At 34.9% G+C, this 12,753-nt stretch overlaps 1 protein-coding gene across 3 annotated transcripts in view; it reads right to left on the reverse strand.

The window, feature by feature from the left end:
- Nucleotides 1–12,753, reverse strand: part of LOC124416408 (trithorax group protein osa-like) — a 150,753-nt gene that overhangs the window by 14,361 nt on the left and 123,639 nt on the right. For all 3 annotated transcript variants that reach the window (XM_046897431.1, XM_046897432.1, XM_046897433.1), the window contains exons 11-13: nt 9,859–10,092; nt 8,400–8,449; nt 1,932–2,035 (exon numbers count right to left, since the gene is read on the reverse strand). In XM_046897431.1, coding sequence (XP_046753387.1) covers nt 1,932–2,035; nt 8,400–8,449; nt 9,859–10,092 — 388 coding nt within the window. The remainder of the gene's footprint in view (nt 1–1,931; nt 2,036–8,399; nt 8,450–9,858; nt 10,093–12,753) is intronic.

The raw sequence follows: 12,753 nt of genomic DNA on the forward strand, positions 1-12,753 counted from the left end.
TTCATTTCCATTGCTTTCGATTATGATCCAATGAATTCAATGTTTGTTATGTAATTTTTCGTTTAGTAATTAAAATATTGAGAATTCCAGAGAAAAAAAAAATTGAAAAAGACCTTAAACTTTACGAGAATGTCGGATATTTTATACGCTTCCACAAAACACGCAAATTGTAAAAAAATTGAAATTCCTTATTTTGACCTCTTGCATTTTTGGGGCTCGCCTTCGGATAGTTCATGAGCAAATTTTACTCGAGAGATAATATTTTTTCGTTCCGTATTCTTTCGCAGTAAGTTTTCATCTTTCACGACTGTTAATGCATAAACGGATATCTCAACCAATTGTTATCCAAAGAAAGAGAGAAAATTAAAATACGACCATTCTACTTAGGGTGATGTGATGGAAATTATCAGTGGGGTACTACAGACTTAGGTGTGGCTGGTACGCCATGAAAAAATAGGTATGGCATGCTAGGGTTAAATAACGCTGGTAAACTACACTTTTCATGTTGAACATACCTCACTGATCTCTACATTATTGGGTGACTTAGTGAAAAGAGACAAACTTTCTGAAGTACTTGACCATATTTTCTTCATATGTCTTAAAAATCAACTTCCTTTTTTGTTCTACATCAAGATCCAATTAACTTGTTCCAGATTCAACTGAATCCCTAGCTTCAATGAAAAGGTCAAAAATGGTACATAAAAGTTGCTGTTACTCTTCTTCCTATAAATGTTAGATTCACATGTATACAGTCGGAAAATTTTGTAGTAAAAGTCGGAATTTTTTGCAAATACATTTTTTTTAAATTGGCAAAAGTACATCTCTGACGGAAAAATGACAAGTCTAGAGGAAAGTAAATTATAATCCTCCGCCGGCCATATGGTTTTTACTCACGTTGCCAGTCAGCATGGACGATTTCGTGCTGGGCTTTTTTCCCCCCTCGTGAAGCTTTTAAAAGATTTCCAAAAAATTTAGGTAATCAGTTTCAGGTACCTACTTGATATTTCAATAGTTCGCATTATGAGATTTTTCATTAGTTAATTGATAGAAATTGTTAAACATGGAAAAATTTCCGAAACACCGATAAGTGAGAAAGTCAGAGTGGACGATATCGTTCATGTTTGTCGGCGGAGGGTTAAAACTGGCATTTCTTTAAAAATTAAATTATCTGCCGTTAAAATATACTTTCAAATTCATCTGCTTGAGCATCCTCAACAATTCATGTCACAGCAGTAATGTGCACATACATTTTTGTTAACAGGAGATACAGTTATATCTCTTATTGTTATTACATCTCTTATTGTTAGTCGCACATTAACGAGAACAAAGATCACCTAGTCGCAAAGATGTCTTCTGGAAAGCTTTAAATATTATTTACACGCGGGTATGCTTAACCGTCCAATAGCCACAACCAAATTCAGGTACGGAAAATGTTTTTTTTTTTTTCAAATTGCTAGACATCTTTCTGGGTAAAAGTTTTGTCAAAGAGGCAGTTTTAGCAAAGTTCTATGCGGCTAAACTACTTTTCAGTAAATTACGTTTTTGCAACGTTTATCGGAATGCTTGAAAACTTGTCAAATTCTTGAAAACAATTTTGATAAAAATCAATAATCATATTTAAACAAATAGCTGATTCCCCGACGTAAGAAATTACTAAAATGGCCACTAAAGGATTAAATAAATTGATGAATGGATGGACATGAAAGCGAATCAAGTATATGAATTGCTGTAACCAATGCAGTGGAGATAATTTCTCACAGAATAAGTGCCGATTCGTTTTGCCAAAATGATACAATTTTATAAAACGAGAATGTAAAGAAAAGCTTAAGAAAATTAATTCAAGTCTTCTATCACTACTGATTGGGTTGAATAATCGTGGATTTTCTCTGGTATTCAGCACTCTTCCTTCTCTAATACTCTTAGCTACAGACCTGAATGTGAAGACGGTATAAGCAGCTTGTTTCTGCCGCCGTTTGCTGAGCCAATACTTCCTGGTGGTGGGCCAACCGAGAAATGGTGCTGGCGGTCACTTTCTCTGCTTGAACAAGTCAGTCAATTCTCATTAAAATGTGGTAATACATCAAAAATATTATTTGAACAAGAGTCGTATACATTAACTGGATACACCCATCAACATTCTGAAATAATTAAGTCAGTCTTAAGCATAAGTTTTCCTTACATTTATATCCAACTTGTGTACATTTATTGGCATGGACATTTTAGATACGAACCTCTACCGTACATTTTCTACTTGAGAGTACATTGAGAAATTTAGTCACAATTGTAAATGAATATGTAGGTAGTACTACCATATGCGCAATAATAACTCATGAAATAAATAACATGCATTGACAATTGTTATCGACTATTAGCTGAATTTAATTTTGACAAAATTTTTCAACAAATTCATTGGTCAAAATTACTCAAAGTTCAGACCAGTTGCTACTGAGGTGCAACTATAGAACACACGCACGAAGCTGGGAAAAATGTTTACAAATAATGTTTTGACCCACCCACGAGACAGATAAAAAATATAATATGATCATTGATTAATGATCCAATATTTTTGTATCATTACAAAGTAGCATATTTTATGGAATAGACCCAAGTATCATTTAAATAAAAAAGTTTTTTGGAATACGGAAAAGATGAATATTTTTAGTAATCGTGTTTCAAATTTACGAAAATTTACAAATCTGCCGGTTTACATCAAAATAGTGCGCGAATGATCGAATGTAACCTATTCCTTTTTATGAACAAAATTAAACAGCTCTTTATACAATCAAGTGTGCTCATGTTTTTCGATGAAAATTGAAAAAATCACGAAATGAACAATGTCTAAATTATTTTGGATGATACCTAGTTTTCAGGTATATGTTCATTTTTAATTAAAAAGTCTTGCATGTGTAAAAATATACTCGTATATTTTGGTGCTACTTTAAGAGTACTTTTACCCCGAAGTATGACTACTACTCAATTTTCTCAGGAGACTATTTTGAGAAAAACTGTAATACATACAATGACAAAATTTTTCGTGATTTGTTTATTAGGCATTCCATGCCAACTCGACCTGTGTCCGACTTGATATCTTTGATTTTTAGCTCAATTTTTCAGATGATTGTTTTGACTTTCGAGGGCACTAATTTTTTTCGGATTGATTTGAATTAGCTACAATTTTTGAAAACGACTATATTGATCGACACAATTTAGAAATTAGAAGTAATTCTGAAAAAATATGTCTCACATATCAACAGTTTTTGAGCTTTAATCCGGAATGGAATAACTCTTCCTTTAATTTGAAAAACAAATATTTCATAAATAGGATGAAAAAAATATACAGAATGTTTTTTCTCTTATAATCGTAAGTGTTACGGGATAGAGAAGAGTTGGTCCAACGAGCGGTTGTCGAAACATCCCTATACCCACCCAAGATGTTATTTGGGTAAATTCGGGTTCGATCTCGTTGCTGTCCTCGATCCGGGAATGACGAAAGGAGCGATAATGAGGTGAAAAAGGTGTGTATTTGGTTGTATATATGCATTACTAAAACTGGGAAGAGGTTTAATTGTGTGATCAGGTGAAGTGGATCAAGAGTAGGTGAAATGAATATTTAAAATGGAACTTGACGTTGGTTATTTGGATCGAGGTGCAATTCGTTCAAGATTATTTAGACGTTGATCAATTAAATAATAGAATTGAAGTTGATAGACTAGTCGTAGGTATTGAAGTTAATTAGATGAACGTTAGAATTAAAGTATATTTGATGAAGGGTGAATAAGAATAGTTGTTCGATACAAAAGTGGCAAAGCAGGAAAGGAACGAGAATACGGAATAGTGGAGAATACAATTAGTTGAATAAAGCCCGTCGCACACGATACTTGTTTTCGTACACACACACGCATGTACGCACGCACGCACAAACACACAAAAATTACAAATTATCGCTTTCGAGAGTCAAAACAGTCATAGAATTACCTTAATCCAGAAAATCAACAAAATTCCTAAAATTCACGCCAATATGTACCACCATATGTGCAGTCATAACTTTTGGAGCAGTCATTACCGTTTTGTATTCTGCATTTTCGAGTGAAAAATAAACATGACCCTTGATATCATTTCTAATTCTAATTCAGTTTTTTATGTAAGATGAGTCCGTAACAGCTTATCATATCTACAGAAGGGCTTCTGATTCTTTTGTCAGGTTATTTACCGCCGTCTACTACAGGTTGCAATAAAAAAATACCGAAAAAAATGTGTTCGTCATCTTGAAACATGTACAAATAAATACCAAACATGTTTTGTTCATTCTATTTTCAAAATACAGCCTCACTTATTCAATTCTACCAAAGCGTGGCGACTTGTGTAGTCGATTTTACCTAAAACCCGCATAACTGGCTCTTTCTCACTCAAGGGTCATCAGCAGGCGAGTAGTCAATAAATGGCCCTAAAGATCCCCAAAATCCATATCCTTAAGAGATATCTAATCATTGAGAGTGTTGTCTAGGTGATATGCCGTTCACCTATATTGTTCTCGCTTTCATTTTAAACGCCTGTGTAGAATTTGATATCTGAACGATACCGAAGTTATTTGAGTTTTACTTATTCGTGATTTTAAATTGATTCTTACGGGAAACTGTCCGGCTCTATGTAAGATCACGAAAAATTAAAAGTAAAATAACTTCGGTATCGTACAGATAATCGCTTTAAAATTTTACACTGGTGTTTGCCATATGAGAGAGGACAACTTGTGTAATTTTCTGTCTTGCATGGTTTCGACCTACATGCCTATACATCTTGAAGATTCGTCCGGAACGGAACCTTCTTACTACAGTGGACAGTTTAGCACTAGAACTACCAAACCAGTAAAAATAATTGATTTTACAAATTCATTTCAAAATTCCTACTCCATGTTACATTTTTTTCCCGCAATGACCTAAAGACTTTTGCACCGATAAGTAACGGAGTAATATAATGAATTTTATTTTCGATTTATTAGAATGTTTTTACAATTTCATTTCGAAATTCCTACTTCATATGAAATTTTACCTCGGTTTTTCTAGTGTTAAGGATAAAATTCGCGTCAAAATTGTCATTATGCTACGCCACCACGTATGCCGATTTACGAAGGGTCTAACAACAAGATTCAATCCGGCGCAGTAAGCCGGATTGGCTGTTTCAATAAATCGGAACAATTGAGATATAATAATGTTGATATTATGTCGCTTCCGGAACATACTATTCTTAGTTGCATAACCAAAAAAAAAAAAAAAATGCGAGCAATCAATTTTTACTAAAAAGCACGCAGTTCTTGGCTCTCTTTTACTACATGTTTTCAACGAGCACTATTATAAAACGAATTCACCAAAGTGATAGGTTCTCTTGTTACTTTCGTTCTTATACGCGTGGTTCGACTGTGAAACGGGCCGTGAAAGAGACCGCACTTCTTAACCAGGCAACACTCTTAAGTTGTTTCACTTTTTGCGTGAATGTTTTGAAGCGTTTACACTTTAGTACCGGATTTTGAAGGCGAGGCAAAAATTTTAGTAGAGTAACTGCATCGGTGAATGACCACTTTAGAAATTTCTTTGGCACATTCCCCTAAATTTCAATGAAGCTAACATGATTACAAACTGCTTACTTGCGATTGGATATTGCAAAATATTAACATTTTCGAATAAGTTGACTTAAGACGACTTTGTAAGAATCATACAGTGGATACAGAAATATTCGGCAAAATACGATTTCTTTCGGAAACACTAGTAAACGAGACCACTGCTCTACCAGAACATGGCCGTAAATTCACGCAGACGTTGTCCAGTCCAAGTAGAAGGTCGCGTGTATTGGAAAACGAGGTAAACAATTTATAATCGAAAATGAAATTCGAAACAAACTGCACTTACCAGTCACTGAATAAATATAACTAGAAGATCACATAGCTACAACGACACGAGACGCTTCTAGCAGTACCTTTGAATAAAGAATATCGAGGTGCTTAGAAAAGCGTTCCTTTTTTTGTTACTGATTTCTTGGAGTCATCCACATTCAAATACCTTAAACAGCCTACCAAAATTCATTCGCCCTTAAAGTGAATATAATCATAGTTTCATACTATAGCGATTACGGTATACCAAATTCAGAACAAATCAATTTCTGTAGACTGTGTAATGTGCTTCATTTCGAAATACCCAGATAGAATTTGGCATGTTTCGCGGTAATAAAAGCGTTCTTCTCGGTATTTCCATATTCCTTGCCTTGACTTTTTATATTCTGACCAGTCATGTTAACGCATTTGATTATTGTGAAAATTCGAATCAAAGGATGGCAGTCTTCACGGGATTGATGTAGTTACCTACCTATATCTGCTTATGTCATCAAATTGATATTGATATTACTTGAAGTCTATTGATTAAAAAAAAACACTCTCACGCAGGCGAAGTCGTGGGTACAGCTTGTTTCGTTATGAAAATTAAGTGAACAACATTTACTTATAAATGCATGGAATTTCAGGGTAGGGCATGCTGTATAGTGACAGCTTCCTTAGCCACCACCCGAACATCCACATTGATCGAAAATTTTTACGATATTCTATTAAGCAACTTTTTTCGAATGTCATGTAATACCTTGACTATGATAAAGAGAGTCTAAAAATATTGTTGTTACCTATAACATACATTTTCAAAACTTATTTTGGTCATTTTATGTGGCTGCAGTCGTAAACTAGTGTCCAGTGAATCACTAGTACAACTACCACAGTACCTCGTTTTGTTATCCTTGAACACGCTTTTTAACGCATTTTCCAAAAAGCAACACGTTATAGAAGGCATTAAGTAAACGTATGATCACTCAATTTAGAAAGTCATCATATCTAAATATTTCTCGTTGATTAGTTCGTACCAAAAATCATTGGCCTATTATCTATGCTTGTCAGGCCTTTGTGAAAGATGTAATCTAGTATATCTTATTATAACAATGGCATGCTACTAGTAGTTATATAATTTTTGTGAAAAATGTATGCAGTTGCAACTGTAGTTATGAATAGTCAGAATTCAAATTGATCATTACGCCCAATTGCAATACAGGGTTGATCGCTTCAAGTATCGAGAATGGGAGGGACTCGGTAGATACGAAGGCACATCCCTTCAGCCAATCAACGGGATGAAAGTGTGGTAAGCGGTACCAGTTCTGCAATTGATAATCAAAGTTCGTTCCCTACTACACTTCAATGTGTCTGCTGACGCGAATGCTCTGACCATTGATTGGCTGAAGGGATGTGCCTTGGCGTCTACTAAACCCCGTCCATTTTTAATATTTGAAGCAACTCATCCTGTATATTAGTTCAAGGGGCCAAACCTCCAAATGGTTCAAACTTGCAATTGACCAAAACACCAAATGCCTGCAGAGCGTCAAACTTCTGGCGTTTTAATTCTAATTCATATCAATTCCAAAAATTGATACCAGAAATATTTTCAAATCATAACCACGTATTATAAATTTTGGCCACTCGCGAAACCCATGATTCGAAGTCTTGACCATTCGGAGATTTGGCCTCATATTGGTGAGATTTGATATTATGGCCGATCTACTTCCTATCATTCAGAATTGTGAGTCGCAACTAACGACTGTGTACTAATTTGCACGAGGTAATTAGTAACATTGATCGACTTTGTGATTAACTCATAAAGAAATATTAATATTGTAACATAAAAATAAACTATGTTTCCACTTCATATTTTTTAAATCTTTGCAATTTGAAGCTCATTTTGGTCTGGCATACAGAAAGCTCAAACCATCTTTCCTCTCTTTCTCTCAAGTATTCCCCGCCCTTTCTCTCCTGCAGAAGAAAGGTAAATTGTTAGTTCATAAAAAAAAACTGCTACAATCGGTGGTTTTTCCTCTGGTTATTCAGCCCAACTCTTGTCACCGTTCACTCGTTGATATCGAGGGGTTCACTCGATATATATAACTTCAATAAAACAAAAAATCCATTTAATATCTATACGTATGATGTGGATTGTTAACTTATTACGCTACTATTAGTTAATCCGAAAATCTCAGTTCTAAAACATATATATAATACTTGAAATATCGTTGAAGCAGATGGATTGCATCCGGTGAAAACAAATGAGGTCACTTTATCCGATACGCCCGAAAATTTTCAATATTTTCACTCGCAAATAAAATGAAACAATAAAAGAAAACCAGAGTGATCAGAATCAACTTTTGAACTGATCTGCATGAAATGATACTGGCAAGTATACATCCATGTAATGAATGCGAATCGTGAAGATAATTCTATTAATTTCATGCAAAACGTTATCTATGTGGAAGCCGCAAAACACTATGGATCTTATAGTCAACCATATCAGTATTCAAATCAAAGAATTCACATGACAACTTACCCTGTTCCATGTCGTTGAAGAGATTGGGATCCGTAAGGTTGAGACGATTCCTAACAAAGTTCATATCTTATATAGAACTATTATTGGAATATTGACTCCTTCTCAAAGGCGTAGCTGAGTAAGCATTTGAGAAGTGTTCGTGGTCGAAACTGGTCTTGCAATGAACCTTTCATTTTGCATGGACATAAGACAGCCTTTTGCTAAATATAAGCGTCCTATCACCATTTCGAAGAAAGTTTTTATTTTTTTTTGTTCGAACTCATGACAAATGTGTTGTAAGTAACTTGAAAGAAGGCTTATAGTCCAGTCATCGCGAGCCGTATGGACGGGTGACCCTACAATAATTAAAGACGAAAGCAAATGTTGGTGGTAATTGTTCATTTGGGGGTGTATAATGAGAATCTCTTGGAATCACTGAGAATTAAACGTTCCTCAGAGGCGCGAGAGCATGCAAATTCCAGTTTTCACGTCGTTAGTGTAGAACGGTTTCTCCTACAACCAAAATAGTTAGCAATAACTTTGTAACAGACTACACTCCTTACAAAATTGTACTGTGGCAAATCCCTGTATGGCGGATAGCTTCAAAGATGTAGCTATACAAAAATGTAACTAACATCGAAAAACTCGCGCGAATAGTCGTGTCGTCAAGCTGATTCCACCGCTCTCAAAATGTTGTGATACTTTTTCACAGGGATTGAGATAACATAAAAAATCAGTTTATCACAGTTTTCATTACTTTGAAAATGATTTTTTTGTCAGCCCTCAACATTTATTACGCGAGCTATGATTAAAATAAATCTTAAAATATGGGATCCCTATGAAAAAACAATGAAATAAGAGTTTTTATTTCATTTTACGGTGACCTTTCGGCCAAGGTCCCGCAGGTGAAAAAAGTAACAGATAATTGTAAAGAATTCGTAAAATGTACAGAATAACACATTTGTTTCAATTTGTCAAACAATCGTATTAAGAAAAATTTAAAATAGTATATAGTACGACGTTGAGAAACGAGTGTTTGAATATTTTTTTTAGATTATCCTTCCTTGAAACTATATCAAAATGGGGGCTTGAACGTTTTTTTCCCTGTTCATTTTGCGATAAACAATTTTCAGCAACTAAGCGATGAGACGTTTGGGCAGGTAAGTTGGTCACGCATTTTTTTTTTTTTTTATCTCAATATTACTAAGCATATTAGCTAAACAATATGTTAATGTATCCTATAGTCCTCAAAAAGTTTCACAATATTGAATCGCTTTGTTTCAAAAATTGCATTATACGCAAGAAATTAACTACAAATGTACAAAAAATCATTTTTCTGCTATAACTATAATAAAGATAGTGATACTAGGTCGAAGTTCGACATCAGGCAGTCTGTTGCCAATACAAAAGTCCAGTTTCGACGGCAATAATTCTCAAATGCACAATGTATTTTAAATTTGAAGTACCAATCTACAATTACCTCTGACAATTCTCCATCAGAATATCTTCTTTTAACGCCATGTTGATTTTGCTGAGGCGAATCAAGCGTCTGATCAAGAGGTTGCTGCATCGGTGGTGGTTGAATCGTATAATGAACCTGTGCTTGCATCTGCCCATTCTGGTATTGTATTTGTTGCGTATGATACTGAATCTGTGCTTGAACTTGTGGCGGAGGAACGCAGTGCATAGGCAGGTTTGCCGGAGGGAGCTGAACCTGAATCATGTTTTTACAAATAATTATTATTCACCATTGAGAGAGATATATATCCTACAATTGTTTTTTACAAAGCCGAAAGAGTTCCTGTTTCGTCTGGGGTTAAGGGTAACCGAATCAGCACACTTCACTGTTCTTTTAATTGTTTTATTACGTAAGTATATTTATTGTAACGTGTCTGTCTATTCTCGAAGCGGTAGCTTGTGAGAACACCACGTTAGTGTGAGTGTCTTTGCCTAATTGCTGAAAATTGGAAAGATTACAATTAATAAAAGGACTTCTTCTTATTGGGCTAAATGACCGACAGATCCTGCCGATCCGAAAACACTCTGAAATAGCTAGAGTTTCACAGACTCGGGGTTACTAGAGCTCGCTTTTCGGAGACACAGGATTTCACCAGTTCTCACTCCTACTGCATGAACTCGAGAAAACCAGAGGCGTCTTTCTCGTCAGACTTAGATAAAGAAACCAAAGCTGAAAATCCTGATTCATTTAATGGTGACTGGCTAAACCACAGACCAGACTGTGAACAGTGGCTGCCTGTCAGGTTAAAGTTCGCCAGGTATCGTTCCTCGACTAGGATCGCTCAAGCATCAAGGCCGTTCAACTACCTTGGTTTCACTAATCGCCGTCTGTTGATTCTATCCGACATCGATTTAGATATTTAATAATGTTGAACAGAAAACAGATACGTTGGATGTTTACGAAATTTGAATTTATCAAATCGAAACATGAATAAAATCAGAGTTCAACGTTTATAGAATTAATCATATGGAGCTATATTAAAAAAATTAAATAAAACTGAAATCAAAAACAGAAATCCTCAATTCTGCTCCTATTGTATTCTAAGTAAAACTCTTTTATCGCCTACACCTGTTATCGTGGATTCTACCTTTTATATGAAATCTATTTCTTGAAATTGAAGCGCTATGCTTGAAAATTTATCCAACACAAAATTTGAAGCAAAGTTCGAGTAGACCCTCAAGATGAGCGACGTTCCGTCTCTAACAATAAGTGAGTCAGCTCGGCGCTTAACGTGAGAACTGCTGAGAGTCCTCCTGGCGCATCTCTATCTATACGATCCAAGGACCTTTCGTGGTGCCGCGAACAGCTCCCGAACCCTGGGCGGAACTTGAAGTTAGAGATCTCACGATAGTAATCGTCAACAATTTCGAAACAGAACACCAGGATGAGAGTCACGCATCCGAAATTTTGAGAGGAGACATTTGACGGGGTAGAGAACAAAATATTTCAGTTTTTGTTTACTTTTGTTTCAAGTATGTGCAGCACCGAGAGGGTATCGTTTCTACAAGTGGCGTTACGACTGACAGGTTCGCTTCTACAAGTTCGCTTGTACAAGTGGAGCTACGACCAAGATAGTACGAAAGTCAGTTGCCAAAACCACGTATCATCGCAACAGGGATGAAACCATATATAATAGAGTGATCCAAAAAAAACATTTTTTTTTTTTTTCGTAAGTCCTATCATCTCAAAAGCTTCTCAAAGGTATAAAAAAATTCCCTCCAAAGCGCAGTTTGATATCTCAATTCTCCATTAAGCTCAACGAATTTCTATTTTTTCATTTAAATAACACGTAAAAAAAGTTTTTTTACGTTTTTATCCAGTAAAACAACGAAAATTTTTTTTTTTTTACTTTTGCATAAATTATTCTTGTACGAAATTTAATTCTCTACCAAAAAGCACTGAAATAGTTTTGTCCTCATTTTAACGAGTACAAAGTTATAGAGCTTTGAATACACGCTACTGATTAAATTTTAGGGAGTTTAGTTATACAGCAACTTTTTGAAATAATTGACATTATTACTAGATAATTTATTTAATTTTTATGGGTTTGAAATGATTTTTAACTTTTTGAAAACTTTTTTAGTGACTGCATGTATTTATTAAAAAATTGATCAAACTATAGACTATTTTTATGATATAATAAACACATGTCTTTTGGTAAAGTATAAACTATCAATTATGAATAATTTTTTGACGTGATAACGTCTTATAAATCGATGAACGCCGGCTGCACTCACGAAAAAGCATGATAGTCCAGTTGAATTAGCTTGAAAAGTGGCCGAAAATGGAAAACGGAAATATAGGTAATTTTTTTTTTTTGCAATCGCTTCTTCGTAAGATAGATATTGAGAAAATAACCATTCACAGTTTAAAAAAGTTGTGCAACAATTGTTAAAAAATCGATTTATGAAAATTGCGACACATTTTCGTGAATATATCCGTTTCCATGCGAATTTCGAAAAAACTTATACATACCTTTTTTGTTCGTGAAGAAATTCCCTACAAAATAGGACCTGTCCGATGTTTGACAATTTGAAATTGGATGCGCAGCGCCCGCTGATTCGTAAAAAGTGGTATTTCTTTCAATCTTTCGTAATGGGTACAGAACTTGTGGAATAGTCTTAATAATCTTGGGAATGAATGTTTATGTGAGTATAAAGAAGTATGCGAAACGCGGTTATAGCTGATCGAACCGTTTTCGAGATATTGATTTCTTTTAAACATTCAGAGCCTTAATTGCAAATTGCATCACGGCCAAACAAAATTTTTCCATCCAGTGATTATTTTCTTGCACACACTTTAAAGTATGCAGTATCGATCGCGCAACTCAAAAAAAAAATTCCTTTTCAGATGTTT

The sequence above is a fragment of the Diprion similis genome, chromosome 2 (genome assembly GCF_021155765.1).
Source record: "Diprion similis isolate iyDipSimi1 chromosome 2, iyDipSimi1.1, whole genome shotgun sequence".
NCBI classification, from domain to species: Eukaryota; Metazoa; Arthropoda; class Insecta; order Hymenoptera; family Diprionidae; genus Diprion; species Diprion similis.